The 22,968-nt window shown below is 50.5% G+C and overlaps 10 protein-coding genes across 10 annotated transcripts; 5 read left to right on the forward strand and 5 right to left on the reverse strand.

The window, feature by feature from the left end:
• Positions 1 to 67: 67 nt before the first annotated feature.
• PENARI_c027G03629 (3' exoribonuclease family protein) lies at positions 68 to 1,246 on the reverse strand (the record flags this gene model as incomplete). Its single annotated transcript, XM_022636062.1, has 1 exon — positions 68 to 1,246. The coding sequence occupies one exon, from the start codon at positions 1,244 to 1,246 to the stop codon at positions 68 to 70; it is 1,179 nt and encodes a 392-aa protein (XP_022484119.1).
• A 1,381-nt stretch (positions 1,247 to 2,627) lies between these two features.
• PENARI_c027G07717 (putative metalloreductase transmembrane component) lies at positions 2,628 to 4,847 on the forward strand (the record flags this gene model as incomplete). Its single annotated transcript, XM_022636096.1, has 1 exon — positions 2,628 to 4,847. One exon carries the CDS (start codon positions 2,628 to 2,630, stop codon positions 4,845 to 4,847), a length of 2,220 nt encoding a protein of 739 aa, XP_022484054.1.
• A 234-nt stretch (positions 4,848 to 5,081) lies between these two features.
• On the reverse strand, positions 5,082 to 6,128 carry PENARI_c027G12559 (GNAT family N-acetyltransferase; the record flags this gene model as incomplete). The annotated part of the gene is made up of 1 exon (XM_022636149.1): positions 5,082 to 6,128. One exon carries the CDS (start codon positions 6,126 to 6,128, stop codon positions 5,082 to 5,084), a length of 1,047 nt encoding a protein of 348 aa, XP_022484042.1.
• Positions 6,129 to 6,647: 519 nt separating this feature from the next.
• Positions 6,648 to 7,590, forward strand: PENARI_c027G00508 (uncharacterized protein; the record flags this gene model as incomplete). Its single annotated transcript, XM_022636025.1, has 2 exons — positions 6,648 to 6,707; positions 6,763 to 7,590. 2 exons carry the CDS (start codon positions 6,648 to 6,650, stop codon positions 7,588 to 7,590), a joined length of 888 nt encoding a protein of 295 aa, XP_022484093.1.
• Positions 7,591 to 8,203: 613 nt separating this feature from the next.
• PENARI_c027G05430 (uncharacterized protein) lies at positions 8,204 to 8,941 on the reverse strand (the record flags this gene model as incomplete). Its single annotated transcript, XM_022636075.1, has 2 exons — positions 8,204 to 8,761; positions 8,831 to 8,941. The coding sequence occupies 2 exons, from the start codon at positions 8,939 to 8,941 to the stop codon at positions 8,204 to 8,206; spliced, it is 669 nt and encodes a 222-aa protein (XP_022484081.1).
• A 315-nt stretch (positions 8,942 to 9,256) lies between these two features.
• Positions 9,257 to 14,687, forward strand: PENARI_c027G04502 (uncharacterized protein; the record flags this gene model as incomplete). Its single annotated transcript, XM_022636068.1, has 4 exons — positions 9,257 to 10,719; positions 12,779 to 13,070; positions 13,142 to 13,753; positions 13,803 to 14,687. The coding sequence occupies 4 exons, from the start codon at positions 9,257 to 9,259 to the stop codon at positions 14,685 to 14,687; spliced, it is 3,252 nt and encodes a 1,083-aa protein (XP_022484092.1).
• A 194-nt stretch (positions 14,688 to 14,881) lies between these two features.
• PENARI_c027G08799 (Mpv17/PMP22 family protein) lies at positions 14,882 to 15,654 on the forward strand (the record flags this gene model as incomplete). The annotated part of the gene is made up of 3 exons (XM_022636107.1): positions 14,882 to 14,977; positions 15,025 to 15,444; positions 15,502 to 15,654. The coding sequence occupies 3 exons, from the start codon at positions 14,882 to 14,884 to the stop codon at positions 15,652 to 15,654; spliced, it is 669 nt and encodes a 222-aa protein (XP_022484070.1).
• A 242-nt stretch (positions 15,655 to 15,896) lies between these two features.
• PENARI_c027G02179 (MDR family MFS transporter) lies at positions 15,897 to 17,952 on the reverse strand (the record flags this gene model as incomplete). The annotated part of the gene is made up of 4 exons (XM_022636047.1): positions 15,897 to 16,544; positions 16,602 to 17,028; positions 17,080 to 17,459; positions 17,509 to 17,952. 4 exons carry the CDS (start codon positions 17,950 to 17,952, stop codon positions 15,897 to 15,899), a joined length of 1,899 nt encoding a protein of 632 aa, XP_022484057.1.
• A 1,364-nt stretch (positions 17,953 to 19,316) lies between these two features.
• Positions 19,317 to 20,477, forward strand: PENARI_c027G03646 (putative aryl-alcohol dehydrogenase Aad14; the record flags this gene model as incomplete). Its single annotated transcript, XM_022636063.1, has 1 exon — positions 19,317 to 20,477. The coding sequence occupies one exon, from the start codon at positions 19,317 to 19,319 to the stop codon at positions 20,475 to 20,477; it is 1,161 nt and encodes a 386-aa protein (XP_022484001.1).
• A 566-nt stretch (positions 20,478 to 21,043) lies between these two features.
• On the reverse strand, positions 21,044 to 22,583 carry glkA (glucokinase glkA; the record flags this gene model as incomplete). The annotated part of the gene is made up of 2 exons (XM_022636097.1): positions 21,044 to 22,348; positions 22,401 to 22,583. The coding sequence occupies 2 exons, from the start codon at positions 22,581 to 22,583 to the stop codon at positions 21,044 to 21,046; spliced, it is 1,488 nt and encodes a 495-aa protein (XP_022484061.1).
• Between the last annotated feature and the right edge of the window lie 385 nt (positions 22,584 to 22,968).

Consider the following 22,968-nt stretch of genomic DNA (forward strand, 5'->3'; position numbering starts at 1 on the left):
GAGTTTCAATTACAAGAAGCCTGGAAGATAAAATTGTAGTGGTATCATTTGTTTGTATGGCATCTGATCAGCATTGATCCAATATCCGTTTCATCTCATCCCATCTCCGAGCAGAAACATCCACGAGCTGCCGCATATCATCGGCGTCCAAACCCCAACCACCATGCTTCTCCATCTTCACAATCACAGTGTTCCCCTTCCCATCATTCTCCTTGTCCACAACAACACAAGCCCGCTCCTGGCTCAATCCCTCCTCGTATCCATCCGGGTCCGCCAAAATCCACCTTTGCTGCATGCCCTGCTTCTTCTGCTTCTGTTCCTGAGCCTTCTGCTCCTCGGCATCGGGAATGACAACCGCTCTCCAGCCAGCAGCGGCATCAGCCTCAAATGAGCAGAACGAGCTAGCAATGGGCAAACCACGTAGAGACAACTTCTGTGCATCCGCAATATCATCCGAGCAAAGGATCGTCTCATTATCGGCATCCCACCAAGCCTTGGGGAGCTTTGTATCGCGCAGCGCAGCCAATACAGAGGCCCAAGCAGCATCGAATGGGTTTCCAGCCAAGGAAATGATCATGACATCAATGTAGAGCACCCAGAAGGCTTTAATCTCCCGCGCAGGGTTCCCACTCCCTTCCGAATCCACATCCATCTGCTCACCCAATGCCTCCGCTTCGAGGTTCGGCGGCTGATACCAGATGCGCAAGTCGTCTGCTTGGACGAGACGGGTGCTGTGCAGTAGGGAAAGAAGCTGGTGAGAGAGAGACTGGGCGAGTGCGGAAGGCGCCGCACCGGGAGTGAAGCCCGGCGCGCAGCCAGTGCTGAGAGAAAGATTGGGAACCAGCAGGTTCAAGTCTTGGATGTGGGCTCGATCCTCCTTATCTTGCGAGTCTGTGTCTCCTTCTTCGGGTTTCTTGTCGGTATTTTGCTCTGACGAGGCCTGCGATACGCTCCATGAAGCGATATCGTCTGTGTGAAGAATTTCCGCGCGAACACCGCAGACGGCGGCAGTGTCGCCGATTCGTACGACTGCGCTACCATTTGTGTGAGTTAAGGAGCCTGCATTGGCGGATGTGACACGAAATTGCGAGGCTGCACGACCGTTGGCACGGAGCGAGGGTTGGTTGCTTGCTGCTGGTGGGGAGAGGTGGGCGAGAAGGTAGGCGTGAGGTTGGAGGCGGGCGAATTGGGATGGTGGCAGGGATAATGATGGAGGGACCGGGTGGCTAGGAGTAGAGGACGCCATTGTTAGTTAATGTCCCTGACTGCTCTTGTTAAAACTGGAATGACTGAAAAAGCCGAGGAGCATCAACGGCAGAATAATTTCCTATCGAGGGCGGTGGAAGCTATTGTTGGTGCCTCAGGCAGAAAACGATATCCAACTCGGTGGAAACCATCTCTCTTCCTTACACTCTGTCGAATTATTGTGAGGAACAGTTACCATCTAACATACTGCAAGACTATTTGGATGGTCTGATAGCCCCAAAATTCTATCCGCATAGGCACAAACCATAACTTGTCGGAACCAGCGATAATACCGTGGAACACGATCAACTGGATGTCCAAGGCAGTATCACATCGACCACAAGTGCCGAGATAAGAGGCAGATTTAGCAGGATGCAGAGTCCCCTGCAAGGTAACAATAACATGGGCACGATCTCCGGAGTCCAGCCCTTACCAAAGCTCCCAGGTAGCAGACCATGGCTGTAACACCAAGGAAGCCTATATGACCGACTGCATTAAGGACTAGAACTTGAGATACTCAGTCGTATTCAAGATTGTATGAATTTCTATCGCCTCGCGGTGAAAATTATCCAGATCCTACCAGCAAATCGTTCTATAAAAAGACAAAGTATTGTCGCGTGTCAGCTACAGAATGCATACATACCGTTGATGCTGTGACTGTTCTCGAAGGTTGCACGTCTCTTCTATGCCCTAAGGCAATTCTACCATGCCAGTTGGATTTAATTGAGGAGATTACTTCCCCCAAGCAGACAAAATGCCTTATTTATAGTACTCCGTTCTACTGTACATTCAATGTTGGCTGGAGCTTTAGGGCTGTTCTGCATGTATACTTCACGTTTCCGGCTAAATAAACCAGGAACCACTTAAAGATATGATTGGAGCTTAAAAAACGAGAATCTGACCTGGCTGATATGCAGCAACTTCCCCACTGCGCTAATGCGGGCTCATCACTCAGTCACTTTGCGTCCAACAATGTGATGAGTGATTGGGCGTCAGAGCGCTAAACCGTCACGCCTCAGTGGGATATCACTCCGCACTGAACTTCACTGGCGAACCGCTCGGAAAGCCAAGACTCAGTCTGTAATAGGTGTATTTTATTGGCTCATCACTCGGAATCTTATGCTGGGCTTATCCTGCCACAGTTGCAGAGCAGTTTGTGTGACTTGCCCTCGCATACTTCTAGACGGGATCTCCCCCGAGAGTTCCTTTTTTGCTCTTTTTCGTGATGACATCAAGCTTGAAGCTCTGACATGAGCTCGGAACTATAGTACAACACTCTTGCGAACGGGATATCTGGTGAGTTGTTACTTGCGACGCAGAATCATTGGAGGGACTCTAACCTGGAGAATTAGAACATCGCATTGTCATCGACCAGCTTCACCATGTGGGACTCCGTTGTATCCCTCGTCAAGCGTGTCAAGGTCCCAGTCACGGCCTCAACGACCGCGGCCGAGGCAGCTGAGATGCAGCGAGACCCGTGGTCTAAATCAGCCAAATATGGAGTGGGATTTGTATATTTCGCCGTCGTGCTGCTGGTCATCACGACTCTCATCCGAGGCTGGCATATATGGGGCGACAAGATGCGCATTGCTTTTCATAAAGAAAATCGACTTCAAATATTCCGTGACGACTCGGTGCCAGATGAGTATGAGCTACCGAGTGCAGGAACCGATGCTTCCAATGCCCATTTCTTTCCGTCACCAAATGCAACCTCTGCTACAAAGAGACACGAATCACTTCTTGCCAGGATTGTTCCCTTAAACAAGGGAATTGCTTTCATGCGATGGATCTTTTACAGACCAATGCCAGCCCTCAAGATTCGGAAGTGGGAGATCGTGTTTCCGTCTTTGGCAGTGACAGTGATTGTACTGGCTGCGCTGATCTTTGTCACATTGTACTGTTTCGTTCCTCAACCCTTATACTACTGGTCGATTGCCCTCGGATCACCCCCGTTGGCTATTCGATCAGGTATGCTGGCAGTGGCCATGGTTCCTTGGATTGTTGCACTCAGCACCAAGGCCAACTTCATCAGTATGATGACTGGTCTTGGCCCTGAGCGGTTGAACGGATTGCACCGCTGGTCTGCCTATATCTGCCTGTTTCTCTGTCTGGTTCACATGATTCCGTTCTATATTACTCCAATTTGGGAAGATGGCGCATTGGTCAACTATCGCCTAGGAATTCCTGCGCATGTCTATGTGTACGGAACCGGATTTGCAGCACTGGCGCCTCTGCTGGTCTTGTGTCTTCATTCTCTTCCTATCTTCCGTCATTGGATGTATGAGCTGTTTGTGTTTGTTCATATTCCAGTCTCGTACGTTTTTGTGGCATTCCTGTTCTGGCACACAAGGAACTACCTCTCGTCGTGGGCCTATCTTTTCACCACCCTCGCCATTTGGGTCATCACTTATATCATTCGGCTGTTCTATTTGAACTGGACGAATCCTTTGCGCACATCATCGTTCTTGATCGGAGAAGAATGCGCCATAACTCTTCTCCCACAGAATGCTGTCAAAGTAGTAATTCCTACAAAGATGCGCTGGCGCCCTGGACAGTATGTCTACCTTCGACTGCCGAGGATCTCAGTCCTTCAGAGCCATCCTTTCACAATCTCCTCGCTCTGTAGTGATGACTTTCCGTCTGCCTATGGCGAGAAATACCGTGACCTGACGCTTGTCTTCCGTCCATTCGGTGGTTTCACAAAAAAGGTATTCCGCAAGGCCTTAAAGCATGGCCCTTACAAGACCTACAGCGCATTCCTAGAAGGGCCCTACGGTGGTATGCAGCGTGAGATGGCTGCCTTTGACGATGTGATCTTCTTCGCCGGAGGCAGTGGTATCACCGCCATTGCAAGTCAATTGTTGGATCTCATCAAGAAGATCCGAGATGGCAAAGCTATCACCAAATCAGTCCGAGTCATCTGGGCATTGAAGAGCCCAGAAACAATGGAATGGTTCCAGGAGGAGTTGCGTATCTGCCGTGACTATGCACCGTCGAACATTGTAAACTGTCACTTCTTCCTCACGGGCGTGAAGCAAGATGACCAACTTGGGCGGGATATGGTCCAGGAGAAGATCTACGGCATGCTCCAAGGCATCGACAAGCGTAACTCTGCCTATATCCGCGCCGAAGCTGCGGGTAATCCAGACGTGGAAAAGGAACTGCGCCGTGAGAACGAAGATGGCATTACTGCTCTACCCAATGCTTACCCGGCTGCTCATGCGCCAAACACCCGTCAGTACTATCAACCGACAATGGATCCATATGCTTCACCAGGATCTGGATCTGTCAACCCTAACTTCGACTTCGGATTTGGCACGCCACAAGCAGTGCCACAAAGACCACCGCCATCCCCAGCACCACGCTTTGCCTATTATCAACCACGACGAGACAACTGGCGTACCGACTACTTCCGTCCAAATATCCCTCAAATGATCAACGAATTTTCTAAGACCTTTGGCCGTCGCGCATGCGTGTTTGTCTGTGGGCCCCCGAGCATGCGTGTGGAGGTGGCCAATACAGTGGCCAAACTCCAGCTGCAAGTGATGATGGATTCATCGAAAGATGAGATCTTCTTGCATGCTGAGAATTATAACATCTAATGTAGTGTTTCTTGTCTTTTGTTGGCGCGATACCCATGGCGTTGTATTTACATGGAGAATACCCGTCATATTATGCTTAGCTTCTACGAATATTATGCATGAAGAAGTATGTACCACAATAGATGGTGTCACATATTTAAATCAAATATCATCACGTATGCATTTGATGCAGCACCAGCACAATTCTGGACAAATGCAAAGGGTATCCGAAGTTTATAATCCACAAATATCATTTCACTCGCCTCGATGTGGATAGTCATCTTCCTCAGCCTTACGCTTGCGCGAGGGCGTTTCTTGTTTCTCAAGGACGCGCGACTCACTCAACAGCTGGATGCCATGGTCACCTTCATCGCCATCCTCCGCCTCTACCTTCTCCCAGTCCTCGTCGTCAGTTTCACTGCGAGAGTCTTTTCGAGTGCCTGTTTCTTCCGGGGAAGCTTCTTCCACGGTCTCTTTGTCCCACTGCAGATCTAGTCGGACGATCTTTGCGCCAGAAGGCTTCAGTCGACGATAGTATTCGGCCACATGGCCATCAACCCTAAAGCCGCGCGCAATATACCAGTTCATGGCATCTTCATTTGCCTCATGTACATGCGCTGTCACAGAACGAATGTTATAGTGCTTGACAAGCTCAGAAACCCGGTATAGTTCTTTGTTCTTGGAGTCTGGCGGCGACGCGAAGAGAAGCGCGTTCAAGAGTGATGCTGCCACACCATGGCCTCGATATGGCGAGAGCAGATGTAGGGTCTGGATATAGAGATTTGTAGTGTCTCCATTACCCTGTCTTTGAGGTTCCTGGGACGAGTCCTCGAGCTGGCGAATCCTCTCCAGCCGACACCGAATGCCACCGATCACTTTGTCTGTCCCAGCCACACCAACCCCTGGAACTTCCGCAACGGGGTGATCATGGTAAATAGCAACCCGCGACAGAGAAGCGATCACCGGATCAGTTATTGTAGCCGTGTAGAACGAGTTAGGGTAGCGGATTGGCAGGAGTAAACCCGTGATGCGCGTCAATGAAGGGATATGCGCCGTGTTTACTTTCTCAACAGTGATATGTGAGTGTGGAGTCGCAGTTCCAGCTGGAACATGAGGATATGGGTCAAATGTCTCTTCCTTGGAGCGCTTAGGTCCAGAAGCGTTTGCGACAGCGGATTGAGGCGGCTGAACGGGAGGGGGGTGGATTGGAGGGTTTGAGGGTTGACGCGGAGACGACGAAGGCGTAGAAGGAGCAGAAGACGAGGGAGTCCTCTGGTTCTTCTTAAACAGTTGATATGCCATAGTGAAAGAGAGAGTCGCAACAGAAGAAGGCGAATGCGGAGATGCGATAAGCGATAAGCAGTGAACAACTCTCTCCAGCCTCATCTCTTCATCTCCTCGGCACTTGGGCACTTTTGACGGCCGTTAAAGCTTTTGGACAATAGACTCCTTTTCAGGTGAGTGTTCTATAGCTATTGTGTGATTGACTGCATTGTCTACCCCTATTGTTGGTGATTCACTCAACGTCTCCTGCCTCTCCCCCATTGAGCCTCACTGACAACAGGCCCAGGACAATCCCTCCTCATTGTCTCTTCCGCTTCCTTGGATTCTATGATTTGGACTCCATATAAACTCCAACCTTCTCGGACTTCCCTCCACCGATTGCCTTCGCCTCGCATAGATTTCCGGTACATGGAGAACTAGACCTCGGACCGGCTGGTTCGAAGAACGTCATATCTGTTCGCTGGCGAACACAGCTGTCGGCCATTCGGAAGCTGATCTTCAACATTGTGCGCAACTTCCTCCGGACACAATCCGACAATGGCCGACTCCACCGGTGGCCGCAGGCCGACATACCCTGCTGGAACAATTGCGAAAGTGGTACGTGCAAAAGATTTTGCGGTGGGTACTACAGGTGCTGATAACTTTTTACTAGTCAACCGATATTCTGAACGAGATGTTTGGCAACATCATCCACGATCTCGTCGCAAAGGTTCATCGCGAGGAGAAGACGGCCCGGATGCGGTCCGCGGTAGTTGTCGCGAGACAGAAAGCAGAGGACCAGGCGATCATACCCGACGATACTCCCAGCAAGACCTCCACCGATATCAAGAAAGAAGTGATTCTCGATACCAAGAAACTGTCGACCATGCGCATGGAGACCGACGCTGCCACTTTCGACCGTGGCAAAGTCTTCCTCAAAGGCAACCCCCTGCGCACCGTGAAGGAGCTTGTATGCCCTGAATGCCGTCTGCCTCAGCTCATGTACCCAAGTACCGGGGCCATGTCCCGACCTCCCCCCGACTCGGATTGCGAGTACTGTGCCAACGGACCGATGATTACCCTGCCGGGCCACGATGTCCACGGCAAGCTCTTTGCTATCATGCCCAACCCCAAGAAGAAGAAGGGAGACCGCGACAGCACCATTCCCGAGATTCCCACCACCAAATGTCCTCTTTGCCCCCGATACTTTGTCATGAACCGCCTTGCACAGCACCTCGATCGTTGCATGAACATCTCTGGTCGCGGAAACAGCATGCGCAACAAGACCCCTACAGCGGACAGCAATGGCAACAGCCCCACTTCTTCAGCACCCAAGCGCGCACACGCAGATGAAGACGACGGAAGTCCCAGCCCTACTAAGAAGAAAAAGCCCAATGGACCCAAGAAAGGCTCCAGCAACAAGCCTGGTCCTAGCAAGCTTAAGCAATCCTTCACAGCTGAGGACAACGACGACGACATCAAGAGCGAGAACGCGGACTGAGTCACTTATCTTCATACTTTTTCCTTTTCTATCATGGTGTCCGCGGCGTTCGAGCTTTGTTTACTGGGCATATCCCACGGCGTCTCTGGGTTCGGTGCGGTCTGTCTTCGTGGGTTGTTGACCCCGAAGAATTTGCATAGATGAATGATGATGGGGGCTTGTAGGATTGTACATTACTTCATACCATGGAATACAGTGGACTATGGCACTGCAAGAAACATGCAATTGATTTCTTTTATCATTATCATTATCTCTGCTTCATCGTACTAGCCTGACTGGCGAAGATATTGCACTTCCGTACTATACAGGCTCAATCAATGTATCCAAGCCGAGTCTACTTCGGATCATATAAAGCCCCTGTATGTCTCTCTCCTTCAAGCATGGCGGTATTTGCCTCGATGGAAATGCCGTTAGACTCTCTATCATGGAGTGTGGGAGCTAGTAATATAAATATATACTCAATTCTTCTCATGCCCAAATTGTTATGCTGAGCTGCACATAGCTATTCGATGTTGACATTGCTCACTTCATTCCGCTATACTTCAAACAAACATTGCAAGTGTATACCTCGTACTTCTTACTAACGTACCATTCTGCACACTCAACCGCAAACTCACAACATCCCGTCAGCCAGCGCATTGGGCACAATTCCACATTCAACCCTGGGGCTAAGTAGAAAGGCATCGCGCCATTTCTCAGGTGCATCAGGTGTTGAACTCCAGAGCTCGTCAAACTCGCTGACTCCATACTTGAGGGGAACCTTGACTTGATGAGAATGTCGATGCCAATCCCGCAGCCAGGTTGTACTGATTTCCATAATTCCACCCACAGGAGCGGGTTTGTTAAGACGCGCCGAGTGTTTTGTCACTTCAGGGTCTGCAAGAGACATATTTGGGATCTTCAGCATCATTTGATCCTTCACAGGGTCAAAGTTCCCATGGCTCGCGCCTGGCTCGATGAGGTTCGTAAAGCTTTGAGTGTGGGAGAGGTTCATCTCAGCACCGATTCCAGAGGTGATCAGGCCAGCAAGTGAATATGAATATCCTTCAGTTCCTGTATAGGATCCAGCAGTGATTGTGGCCATCATAGCACCAATAGAGTGTGCGAGAAGGACAACAGCCGATGCACCCGAAAGCTCTCCATATTCCTTCCAGAGCGCAGGCAAGATAGTCTAGTGATGTATTTTCCCTGTCGTTCAGCATATGTCTTATTGGCTTCGAATTTAAGTGGCATTCCGTACCATAGCCCGGCCGATTGAGCGCAATGACTGGAATCCCCAGTAGGTCAGTGACCCTGGTAATGGAGTACTCGGGGGAAGTATCGAAGTATTAGGCGTCGTATGTTCCACCATGCAGGCCGACAAGTAATGGCTTCTAGTTTGACTGCGGAATAGACAGAAGACCCGTTGCTATCTCTCCATCGGCGAGAGTCAGGTTGAACGACTTCATGATGTGTGACCCCCACATCAGGTTGGGTTTAGGTGTGTTATATGTGCCATTTAGCAAAGCAGTTACGCCTGAGGAGGCGAGAGTTGCGATCTTCACCATTAATGTAGGGGAAAAATAGCCTGGAGATGAAGGAATCAACAGTAGACGAGTCTATACTTCCAAGGCGGTGATAAGTGGGGACTTGAGTCCGACACTTCATCTCTTCGACGTTTCACAACATGGCCGATCTCAGCGCATGGGCAGCTCCTCGCCTCTCTCAGCTTCTTCCTCTCGATGAGGAGTCGCTGTCACAGGTCATCGAATATGCCGCTAGTCTCTCCAAGGAGGCTTGCGCCGACCACCTCAAAAACCTCCTCGGTGACTCCCCCGCCGCCCTCGAATTTATAAGCTCGTTCAATACGCGCCGCGATGCCCGGCAACCGCCTCAGATGACATCGACCCAAAGCAGAGATGCGCCGCGATCATCGGGAGCTAAGAAGGGCAAAAAGAAGGCTCCGTTGCACAGCGCTGGTCCACCACGCCGCCCAGACAACTACGGCAACGTTGGAGGGGGCTACATGAAGGCCGAGGAGGAGGAGTATATGTCCTCACGCAAGCCGACTACAAGCCTCGCACCCTCGCAGCCTACCTCCTCGCAATCGTCGCGTGTACCCTCTCCCTTGCCCGCATCATCGCCAAAGCCACCGCCATCAGCAAGCGGCCCTACAATTTCGGATATGCTACCAAATGTACGATCAAAAACAAGCAAATCAACTCGACAGGCTGGATCTGGATCAAATAACAAGGGTGCGGCTCTGACGACGAATAACATCTCAGACCTTACTGCAGCTATCGCCGCCTTGGAAGTATCGACAAACCCGACACTGGAGGAACGACGCAAGTGCAACTGCTACGCCTCTCTTCACCCGCTATTTGATCCAGCTCCGAATTGTATGAACTGCGGGAAGATCATTTGCTCGCTCGAGGGTCTACAACCATGCTCCTTCTGCGGCACACCGCTGCTCTCCGCAGAGGAAGTGCAAGACATGATCCGAGAACTACGTGCTGAGCGTGGACAAGAGAAGATGCGAGTACACAATGAAGGTGTTCACCACGAAGGAGGGCCTAAGCCTACATCCGGGTCCGGGTCCCCCAGTAAACTCGATGCCGCCAAGGCTCACCGGGACAAGCTACTTCAATTCCAAGCCCAGAGTGCCCGTCGGACCAAGGTTGTCGACGAAACAGCTGATTTTGAAACACCCAATGTCGCCTCGACCTTGTGGATGAGCCCCGTCCAACGCGCTCTGGCGCTTAAGAAACAGCAGCGCATTCAACGCGAAATGGAGGAGAAGGCTCGTCCCGAGTGGGAGAAAAAGAAAACAGTCATGAGTCTGGATATCAAGGGTGGCAAGGTCCGTCGTGTATATCATAATGCTGCAGCAGAGTCAACGCCGGAGGCCAGTGAGCCCGAGCCCGCCGAAGAAGCTGCCACAGAGCTTCCACGAGGCGAACATGCTTTCAGTCGGAACCCGCTTCTTGCAGCCGGTGGTCTTCTACGACCTGTCTGGAAGGCTCCGGAAGGGAAGACGCCCGAAGCAGCGGAACAGACTGAAAGAAAACAAACCTGGCGACGGGTACAGGATGACAATGACGACAATGAACAGTGGATTCTTGATGGTGGAGTACACGGGCATACCACCTAGTCCGTCAACGCTCTAGAGTATGAGCGCAAACTACAAGTCACAAATAGCACAGACAGGGCGGGTGACTTTACAATGCTTATTCCAAGCTCAGAGACCCGTCTCAGTGTGATCCCCTAATCCCCTTGGGAAGATCAAGGCTTATCATAGCCTGGAATTGACAGCTCTTCGGTCCCGCAATTTCCAACTTCCGCCATTCTCGGAGCGGATATCTAATCATCCGTAGATCGGTTAACGGCGGTGATCTCGGAGATCCCTGGAGAAACCGCAGTGGAGTCGGGGAGTAATTCTTACGGCGTAACTAGTTGCATAACCTCCACTTTATGTATGGGGTGGTGCAGCTCGTTGTTTCTATCTCATCGGACTTGTTCATGTAATCTAGTCACACTCACAACATATATAGTGCCACTGATGAAATATTGGACAGTCTCTACACATAACCCAACCACAAAGCGAGTATATCATGCATTATTTTGCCACGTCTCGCGTTAAGGAACATACATGTGTACTGGACATCTTGATCCAAGTAATAGAACGTGTAGCTTGTCCCACTGAGGGCACCGTAGACTGACCAACCCGACTGGCCGCGTTTCCTTCTACCAGCCTGGATCATAGCCATGTAGGTCAACAATTTCCTAGCTTCACCGTCGTTTTTAGCCTTGATGATAACGACGTGATATGCAAGGTTATACTGTTCTCTAAAAGTAGGCTATAATCGGCCCTGCCTATACAAAGATGTGGCTCCTCTTAATATATGATAGGATCCCGTGAGCCAAATTAATGCAAGCCAGTTACTAAACGGTTTTGTACCGAGAGCGAATGGTGAATTCTATAGATGAGCGCACCTATTTGCCATTAGAAAGTAAGCATTAGGGAGTAAGCATTAGAAATGAGCATTAGGGAGTAAGCATTAGGAGCGAGCATTAGTAAGTGGTAATACCTAGGTAACCTAGATACGTTTCTGTGGGCTTTGCACATCGTGTCAAGTTTCCATGCTCTTTTAGGTAGAGGACTGATCACAGCTAGTATAAACCCAAGGGTATAACAAGTCTATCTACTCACAAAAGTCGTGTGACAGGCAAATCTGCACTTGTGGGGATTGCCACATCGCATATCCATCGATGTCTTTAGTCGAAAAGCGTGGTTCGTGTCGTAGAGGCTCATATTTGGAGTGGTTAACTCGGGGTAACTCGATAGAAGGTTCATTGGTGTGATCTCCGAGGTACGCTGGAACGAGCTCTTGGAGCTGCGGTACCAAGCTCTAAACTCCCGAGACCAAAGTCCCCTCGGGAGTTTTGAATTAGATATTTTGAAGTTATCTCAAAATCTACGTTGGTTGCATTGGAAGAAGCAAGCAACTACTATTGACTCACACTTTAACTTCGTCGACAGCCGTCATAATACCACCATTTTAGCCGTCCTACTTTGGCTTCTCTTTTTTTTCACGTCTTTTTTGCCCATTTTCGAGGGCCTCGGTTTAGTCAGCTAGATGATATAAAGGCGGAGGGTGTGAAAGACTCAGGGTCTATAAATGTAGTAACGTTATCTCTCAAAGTAGTATCTGATCTAACCGAACACATGCCTTAATTATCCGTTGATATAAAGAGGCTGTCTGACTGGCGCAGTCAGGCCCAATCAATATCCTTGGCTACATTCCATGTGAATATCTGACACAGATAAGAACATAGTGTGCCTGACATGACAACTCTGTGACTAGGGCTTCTCCTACAAGAGACCGTAGCCAAACATTCTGGTCGCACAGTCCGACACGATCGATTACCTAGTTAGGCTTGTTACATTCCTAGAGGCTACTGTACCGAATTTGGGAATGATGACGAGCTTCGCCCAAAATAGAAAGGACACACTTTTGTATATGAAACGAGACTGTTGAATATCTATCTACCTTACCTCATAAACTGAGGTCCAAAGACAACTTTCTTTAGAGAGAAAACACAAGGAAAGCTAAAATCCCCGCAAAAGTACCACACATAAATTGTGCTTCCCCGCGGCTAAGAAGTTCACGGCTTACAGTATAAGCACTAAGATACCTCATTCATGTAGCCACAACCCCCAACACCCGCCTATAACCGAGCCAAAGAACAATTATCCGCTTGGGAATGAGCAGGTCATCATTGGGGATCCGCGTCCCCCCCAACTTGTTTCGTCGGATCCGGCGTCATCGACTACTCGGCTGGGCGCGGGTATCTTCGGCGCCGAAGTATATAAGCTGATTGAATACGACCTTCGAGGTTTTGCCCAACAAATCAACCACAAGATGCTCGTTGAGACATTACTGGACTGTTTGTCCTTGCAGAGGGTCTTGGGAGGGATAGCTGGCGTCCTGGCCCTAGCGGTATGCATATCCGAGCCAACTATACCTTCAATGTATATATAGATTCCGAACACTAACGCGTTGTTTAATAGACTCTCGCCTACTCTCTGTACAACCTCTTTATCCACCCTCTCCGCCGCATCAACGGTCCACTACTGGCATCCATAACACCCTGGGTCCAACTTTACCACGGCCTCAAAGGCGACCGCCATCTATGGCTTCACGATCTCCACCGACAATACGGCACACACGTACGCGTTGCACCGAACTTTGTCTCCGTAAACTCAGACCGCGGATTACACGATATCTACGGACACGGCAAGCGGCTACAGAAGGCAAAGTTCTACAATGCCTTCCCGGCCATCAAGGGCGTGTACAATACCCATAATGCAATTGACAAGACCATGCACGGCCGTAAGAGACGAGTACTCAGCCAGGCGTTCTCGGATAATGCGCTCAAGGGAATGGAGGATGTGATGCTTCTTCATGTGCGTCAGCTTTGTTCAGTGCTTGCTGGCTACGATGGGAATTTCGAGACATATGACCAGAAGGGCAATGTGAAGAATATGGGAAATTGGTTCAGTTATCTCTCGTACGATGTCATGGGCGAGCTCTGCTTCGGAAAGAGTTTCGATATGCTTGTCTCTGATTCTCAGAGACACAAGGTTGGACTGGTGGATCGCGCTGCGAACAGGCACTATGTGGTAAGTTCTGTTGTTAACTGTCCCTGAGAACTGTATCTGATTCGCACAGTGTGGACTATGGATGCCTCTCGACACATGGGGTCTGGACCAGATCTTCATCCGCAAGTTGACGCGCGACCGATGGAACTTCATCATGAACTCGCGAGTTGAAGCCAACGAGCGGGCGAAAGAACGTACCCAGATTGGTCATGATGCCAAAAAGGACTTCTTCTACTACCTGTTGAACGCGAAAGACCCAGAGACCGGCAATGGTCTCACCACGCCTGAGCTATGGGGAGAATCCAACGTGCTTATGATTGCAGGAAGTGACACAACCTCAACCACACTGGCAGCCACACTCTTCTACCTCGTCCGACGACCAGAGGCACTAGCCAAGCTGACCGCCGAAGTGCGAGGCGCCTTCAACGAAGTCGAAGAGATCATCACCGGCAGCCGACTCAACGAGCTGGTATACCTAAAAGCCTGCATCGACGAAGCTCTTCGTCTCGCACCAGCCGTCCCAGGCGCAATTCCCCGAGAGGTGATGGAAGGCGGAGCGGTCGTCGACGGCGTCTTCCTGCCGGCCGGTACAGACTGTGGTACACCGACCTACTCCATCCACCGACAGGAGAGATACTACCGCGAAGCAGGGACGTACCTCCCCGAGCGCTGGATCGAAGGCGCAACATGCACGAGCGCCGGGTTAACCTGGCAGACGACCAAGGAAGGGATTGAGACTGCTCGCCACGCGTTCTGTCCATTTAGCATTGGGCCTCGTGGGTGTATCGGCAAGAGCATGGCATTTATGGAGATGAGGTTGACACTGGCGCGGCTCGTGTTCCTCTTTGACATGTCATTGGCTGATCGCGAGGGCGAAGTTGATGGGCATTTGGCATTGACGGATCACTTCACCAGTGCGAAGAATGGACCTAATGTAGTTTTCCGACGCAAGTAAAAGAATGAGACTATTTTCTTATTTTCAGTGCTAAGTGTATATATATATAGAGTATACGGAGAGAGTAAAGAGAGAAGAGAGACAGGGGGGACTTGTTGTTCTGTCAGGACACGGTTGCGTGTCTTGGCATCAAACCCTCAAATCTTCAACTTCCACTCCGTGTACTCCATGTACTTGAGAAAAGGGGCATCAATATGCCCTCCCCCTTGACTGTGACATTTATACAGGCAACCATCCTTAATGCCATATCCAACGTCCTGGCCCAGCTGATCGACCAGCGCAACAGCAAAGTAAGTTAACAAAAGCCAAGTGACAACATAACTAACAAATCACCCAGTCTCCATTTCATCTCAACATAATCGCATTAATTCAATTCGTAACTTATGGCCTAATCATTGTGCCCCCAAATTTCTACTGGCAACGCGCCCTGGAAGCGCGTTACCCAGGCTTTCCGACACGCGCCGAGTTCACCAGCGCAGTCCGCTCCTTTTCACTGAAGGCAATCTTCTCACCTCGAGCATGGCTAGCTCTTTTTTCAGGCTCGAGCAAGGAGGAAACTCTCCCGAGCCACGACAAGGAGAAAGAAAAGCATGTCCGATGGGCACCGCGAGTCCAGAATTCGGGACTCCGCAATTTCATCATGAAGTTTTTCTTCGACCAGACCGTTGCGTCGGTTACGAACCTTGTTTTGTTTGTTGTTTTGATTAATCTCCTCAAGGGGGAGGCGTTGCCCAGGGTGTGGGAGTTGGTCATCGAGGTAAGCTACTTGCTTGCTCCTTGAGCGCGACCTTGTGGCAGAGACTGACTATAGTAGGATTTCCGGCCCATAATGAGTGCTCGTCTCAAGTATCGGCCTCTCGTCTCTATTCTAATGTACACGGTTATCCCAGTGGACCGGCGGGTTGTCTTTGGGAGTGCCTGTGGGGTAATTTGGGGTATCTATCTGAGTCTATACGCGGTTGTTTAACGCGCTTTTCATTTTCATTTTCATTTGTATTTCAGCGGCTTACAATAGAATAGGCAGGAAAGGTATTCATTTAATTGACATTAATATACGTGTAAATTATCCTAAATCACTACAGAGGTATAGGTATAAGCTCTAATGCACTGTTCACCCAGCACAGACCGTAGATCATGCCACAAAAGAGAAACGAAACAAAGGTTGGGAAAGGATATGCAAGAAAGACGCGCTCGTGTTCAGATATAACCTCACACGGCGGCCATCTCTACTTTCTTGCCCTTGACCGAGATCCACTCAACAAAGATAGGACCGACCAGGGACAATGCACTCATCGCGACAGCAACATAGAAGGTCTCAGTGATGGCAGCGTTGTAAGCAACCAGTACCTTGTGGAGATCAGACCCAGTCACAACAGAGCGCAGCATAGTAGCACCAGCCGAGACGAGTTGAGCGGCATTCTGATCCGGGGCATAAATGGCCAAATTATGAAACAGTTGGTTTTGGAACACATTCTGCCCGACGGACACGAAGATCGCACCACCAAGAGTCTGCGCGAACATAACAATCGCCGTACCGCTGGGAACATCTACAGTCTTGAGAGCAGCCTGGGCGACAATCATGGGCTGTTGCATGCCTAGACCGATACCGATACCGAACAGGGCCTGGTATCCGATCCACTTGGAGTGATTCGAGTCTGTTTCCAGAGTGGCCAGGAGCCCGGCGGCGATAGCCATGGTGATCGATGAGGCGATCATGAATGGTGTATAGTAGCCGCAGGCAGTGACGAGACCACCGGCGATGATGGAGCAGACAATAACTCCGATGATCATGGGTAGATTCATGATGCCTGACTTGAGGGCTGTTGCGCCTTTGATCGACTGGAACCAGATGGGGAGCTATGGGATGTTAGGACTTGTAGTCGACGTCGGCGGGGGACTTGGGGAAGATCTTACATAGAATGTCATGACGAAGAAACCAGCACCAAGAGCCAAGGCAAACCAGGCCGCGCCCCAGACACTACGGTTCTTGATCAGTCGAGGAGGTATAGTAGCTTTGTCTTGGGCCTTGTACTGAATGCCCGTGAAGATCAAGAGGAGCACACCACACACGACGAAGAGACCGATGATACGTCCATTGCTCCAGTCATACTTGGTACCACCCCATTGCAGAGCCAACAGCAAACTGATAATGGCAGGCAAGAAGAAGAACGAACCAAGCAGGTCCAGCTCCTTGATCTGCTCCTTGAAGGTATTCTTGGCCAGGATAGGCTTAGGGTTCTGGAAGAAGGCCAGCACAAAGAAGAAAGTCACAGCTCCGATGGGCAGGTTGATGTAGAAACACCAACGCCAGGTGAGGTGATCAGTGAATGCACCACCCATACTGATAGATATTAGCAATCCGTAAACAGCAAGGGAGATAGAAGCAACTTACAGCGGACCCGCCACATTAGCAATACCGGCCATCGATCCGATGAGACTAGTATACATAGGCCGTTTGGCAAGAGGAACAGTCTTGCTGATGATAAGAATAGAACCAGAGAACAACCCAGCAGCTCCAAAGCCGGCAACGGCACGACCGCAGATGAGACCGACCGAGGTGGGAGTAGTAGCACAGACAAGCGAGCCAATCTCGAAGACGATGAGCGCAGTCAGGTAAATCCACTTGATCGAGTAGAAAGTGTATAGTTTGCCGAAGGTCAGGGTGACCGCGCAGGTGGTTAGTAGATAGGAACTACCGTACCAACCGACATCTTCGAGGGAATTGAATTCATCTGTGATTTTGGGAATGGCTGTTGCAAGGATTGTGTTGTCCTAGTTTGATGTTAGGTGTATGTAGAAACAAAGTATGTCGGGGACGTACCAATGTCACGCAGAAAACGCAGAAACAAAGACCGATAGTTATCAGGGTCAATTTCCACGCAGACGGATATTCCTCGTCATCTGGTGTTTCGGTTTCACCCTTCGCTTCTGTTGCTACTTCCTTGTCTGAATCTTCCTTTGGGACATTTTCCTTGGATTCCTCCTTGGGGTCCTTTTCATTGGGAGTGGAATCCTTGTTCTCGTGTAGGATGGGCTCTGGGGTATGAGGGCCCGGACTCGGGCTGACAATTGCTTTTTCGGAATCTTCATTCAGGATTGAGTTCCTGATCGACTCATCGATCAGAGTACTCTCTTTCTCGCTGGATGGTTTCGAAGTCGGGCCCGGAGAAGGAGACGGTGTGTGGCGAACATCGGTAAGTGAAGCGTTGTTTGTTTCCTCGGGCACATCGGCCTCTTTAGAGGATTTGAAACTGAAGAATCTCATAACGAACGAATTAAAGAGCCAACAAGAAAAATCAAACAATGCCCGGATTTGAGCTTAACGAAAGTTGGGACAAAAGGACAAGAAGAAGGGAAGGGGCCTGCAGACATTAAAAGGGCAAATTTAGCCAAGATTAGAAACGCGACTGCCCTTCGTACAGGTCGCATCAAGGACCTGTGGGTTCTGCCTAGGAAAGGAGAAAAGGGCCAATCCAAGTCACACCGACACTGCGATCGTTTTTCAAGATCCCATGTGGTAGGTGGTACAGTCCGCCAAGCTGCAGCTGCAGGTTAGTTAGGTCTGGAGTAACAAACAGATACGGGAATGACAGGTAATGCCGAACCTCGAACCCAATTGAGGTTGACGAGATGCATGGTTAGCAGTAGTTTGTCGATCCCGGTCATGAGACGTCAGAAAGGAACACGAATGAAATCATGAACTGAGTCAAACACTCGCTTGAACGCGGACAAAAAGTCGAGTTTAGCTGTCGCCCAACCTGGGCAGTCAGGAGTAATGCAAGGATCAGGCGAACATTATTCGAATGCTGCAGGAGTTTATGTGTAAGTCCCAGTTGTGATTGTAGTCCAATCAGCGATCAGTGGGTTTGAATAATGAGACGCCCCTTGCTCAACTCTCCAAGAGACAGAGACATGACTAAAGGGTTTACACCGCTGTCCATAGGGGTAGACATGGGATGTTATTAACGGACTAAATCCGGCCGAGCAGAAGACGAGACAATTGTTAGTTAGAGGAGTTAATGATGTTCACATTCATCAGTTCATCGGATTTAATACTTGATGACAGGGGCTAACGGGATTGGGATTAGCGACACACAGGTACCACGGGAACACATCGGACTTCGGGGTTAAGCTTGTTCGGACTGCCTCCATGCATACACATCTATACATCTATACATCTATACACGTTGCACGTTCATTGTTTAGTCGTTCACTGTTTGTTATACACTGCTCACTGTTATGCTACAGAGTGGTAGAAGAGGTCTCGGAAACGAGGACACTGTAGACACAGTAGCGTTCTTGCTGGTAACGTTACTATTGGGACATCATGTCTCCAAGGTAGCTATCAAGGTAGACCAAGGTAGATCAAGTAGATTCTCTCATCCAGCTAAATACAACCAATTATGAAGCAAGATGCACACGGCTGACGAAGACCGTTCAGTGATCTATATGCACTGACATCATGTACGGTCATAAAAAACGCCGTTTCCACAGACTCGTTAAGTCCGGGCTAGTATTTGTAATAGAACACGAGCTTAACTATAAAAGGACCCTCATTGGAGTCTATATCCCATCTCTCATCATCATATCTCACTCTACAATTACACTATACTACGCTATACTATCACAATGGAGCTCTTCAGACCCGCCCCGGAGCCCGCGACCCCTCTGGGCCGCTACCGGATCCTCTCTTCAACAGCAGGAGTCCGCGTCTCGCCCCTCCAACTAGGTGCCATGTCAATTGGCGACGCCTGGAGCCAATTCATGGGTAGCATGAACAAAGAGCAATCCTTTGCCCTGCTGGATGCTTTCGTAGCCGCCGGAGGCAACTTCATCGACACGGCCAACAACTACCAAAACGAGCAGTCAGAAACGTGGATAGGCGAATGGATGGCCGCTCGCAAGAACCGCGACCGAATGGTCATCGCCACCAAATTCACAACCGAGTACCGTAGCCACGAAGTCGGCAAGGGCATGACCCCCAACGCGAGTGGTAACCACAAGCGCAGCATGATCCTTAGCGTACGGGACTCCCTCCGCAAACTGCAGACGGACTTCATCGATGTCCTCTACCTTCACTGGTGGGATCACACCACCTCGATCGAGGAAGTCATGGACTCGCTCCACATTCTCGTCGAGCAGGGCAAAGTCATGTACCTCGGTATCTCCGACTCGCCCGCATGGGTCGTATCCGCCGCAAACACATACGCCCGCGCCCACGGCAAGACACCCTTCTCGATCTACCAAGGCCGGTGGAACGTGATGCGCCGCGACTTCGAGCGCGACATCCTCCCCATGGCTCGTTATTTCGGAATGGCCCTGGCACCGTGGGATGTGCTTGGTAGCGGCCACTTCCAGACAGCGAAGCAGATCGAAGAGCGGAAGAAGAAGGGTGAAGGTTTGCGCAGTATGATGGGTGGCGAGCAGACCGAGGAGGAGAGAGCCATCTCCGAGGCATTGGCGAAGGTTGCAGCCGAGCATGGAATCGAGTCTGTAACGGCGATTGCGTTGGCATATGTGCTTTGCAAGGCGCCAAATGTTTTCCCGCTTGTTGGTGGACGCAAGATTGAGCATTTGCATGATAATATTCAGGCTTTGTCGATTCGGTTGACGGATAAGCAGATTGAGTTCTTGGAGTCGGCGAAGCACTTTGATGTTGGGTTCCCTCATGACTTCATTGGTACTGATCCACGACACAATGGTGGAAAATCGGCTCCGCTTGTGGCTTCTGCTGGTCCTATTGACTATGTGCAGGGACCTAGTGCTATTGGATATGAGCCTACTAAATAGGTGGATTAATGTATTTAAAGCTGTGTTGACAATTCTCACCTCTCATGTTTATATTTGAATACAGTTCATATTTTTATATTTTACTGAGCTTGGAGGTTTGAGAGAACAATTTTGATTGTAAAAAATAACAAGAAATGGAATTGAGAGGTGTAGAAGCCTAGTTCAATGCAATGTGCTAATATCGCCATTCCACGCCGGGAAGGTCTCAAAAGGAAAACGTCTGCAACGCCAAAGATAAAGCCCGACATATTGTGACATCTTTCCGGGAAATATACTGCAGATAGAAAACAGGATCGACCTGGCAGGTAATCTCTGCGCGTTGGCAAATCGACCGTCAAGACCTGAATTCCGATTCCGATTCAGCTGACAGCGTTGCCATGGGTATGAATGAGGTGAGGAAGTTTTAAGAGGGTATTGAAAAAATTGAGTAAAGAGGTTTCCAAGGTGGGCCGGGGAAAGATAAGTGATGGCCGGCGAGATCGCGGGAGGGCCAAGTGCTAGTCAGCGGGGGAGGAAGATCCATCATTCTGTAGGACGGACATAAAGGCATGAAAAGCGCCAAGCACTCAAGACTCATGAGGAACCTCAAGGTCCCCGTCCTTGCTAGCAACGAGCGCAATCAGAGCTGCGCCGACACCGCTGCCATCCTTGGAAATGCCAATGCGGATCTTCTTGTCGCCGGCAGCACCGACCTCGGGGACCTCGCGCAAAGCCTCGCGCATGTGGCCCTCGAAGTTGGGATAGAACTCGACAAGACTGCCATCGACACCGATGTCGACGATATCATCTGTCGCGAGCTTGTTGGTGTGAACCAATATCGCAGCCAGAGGGACGGCGCTCAGACGAGCGGCACGCTTGCCGATGGCGTGGACCAGGACCTTGACAGCCTGGCACTCCTCGGTGCTGGGGTTCTCAATCTCGAGGTGATCCTTCAATGCGGTCTTGACATCCACCAAGTCCTTGCTGCTGTCGGCCTCGACCGCGCTGAGCAGGCTGGTATCAAGACCCCATTGACGGAAGAGCATGGACTTCTCAGGAAGGACAGTCTTGGAGTTTTTGTTGGCCTTGAACATTCCAAGGTCGGCATTGTGGTGAAGCGAAAGGAGCGCACGGCGCAGAATCTCGCCCAAGAACATGCCGGAGACGCGCTTCTCGAACATTTGCACACCAGGGTTGTTGCTGTCGGCATCGAGCTCGTCATCAAATACCGTGGTGGGGAGCACGCTCATGTGGTTATCGAAGCTACCCCACTCGGCGTTGATGATCATCTCGCCAGTGGAGTGGTCAAAGTGGGCATCCTTCATGTCCTTCAGCTTGGTGATGTTGCTGGTCTTCTCGACGTAGGCGCCATTGGTACCAGTACCGAAAATAGCACCAAGGAAGGTTCCGGTCTCACCGGGCGAGGTGTAGGAACGAGCCATCAGAGTACCGACAGTGTCGTTGACCAGGGCAGCCACGCGTACGGGGAGGCTCAACTCGTCAATGGCCGACTGGAGCAGTGCGCATACATCATGGCCCACGGCATCGGGGATGTTGAAGCCCTTGGTCCACCGGATCAAGGTTCCGCGGTTAATACCGCACTGGCGCACAGGGAAACTGAAGGTGAAGCCGAGGTCGAACAGGTCTTCCTCGTTGTTGCCCTGCTGCCGACGGAGCTGGTGGGCCTCGAAGTGCTCGTTGTGGTGAATGCGCAGGAAAGACTCGATCTGGCGGGCCAAGAAGAGGAAGAGGTCCTTGGAGGTACCGGAGGCCATCAATTCCCGGGGAATGAGGATCTTGGACTGGGTGAGGGAGAAGGTGGTATCGCCGTGCAAAAGAACCGAGCAAACACGGAAGTTGGTGCCACCGAGATCAACGGCGAGATATAGGCCCTATTACAAGGAGATGAGTTTTCAATCCGCGACGTGGAATCTGCCAGCGTACCTTTTCTGTGCCATTGGGCACAGCAGTCACGAAGGTAGGGATCTGGCTCAGTGTAGCGCCCTCCTTGCCCAAGCCCTCATCGGACTGCTTGATGTACTCGGCAACCCCGCGTTGCACCTGTTCCGCGGGGTATGCAAACTGGCCCGCAATGCGCGTGGCCTCGTTCAGTAGTGAGGAAGACATGGTGTAAGAAGAAAGCCGGCTGGTGTTAGGAGAGGGAAGAATGTACAGCGCGGCAGAGAATGAAGGAAGTTAAGGAAAAGAAAAGCGGGCGAAGATGACGGAGGGGTCCATGAGGTCAGATAAGTTACCTTGGCAGTACTTGGTTGGCCGTACCGACAGCCACCACTAACGATGTACTATTGCGGTACTGACAGTTTGCCGGCTTCACCGGAGCAAATAAACTGTTTGTACAGTTTATACGGGGTATTCCGTGTGCATCGGCCATTTAATTGCGCTTCTCTACTTGATTATATGATATGCAGTTGTATGTCTTGCGCCGGAAGCAGTCTCCCTGCATTCCAACCCTACATGTACAGAATACACCATGCCGCCTGTAATTTTTTGC

The sequence above is a fragment of the Penicillium arizonense genome, assembly GCF_001773325.1.
Source record: "Penicillium arizonense strain CBS 141311 chromosome Unknown PENARI_contig027, whole genome shotgun sequence".
Lineage (NCBI taxonomy): Eukaryota > Fungi > Ascomycota > Eurotiomycetes > Eurotiales > Aspergillaceae > Penicillium > Penicillium arizonense.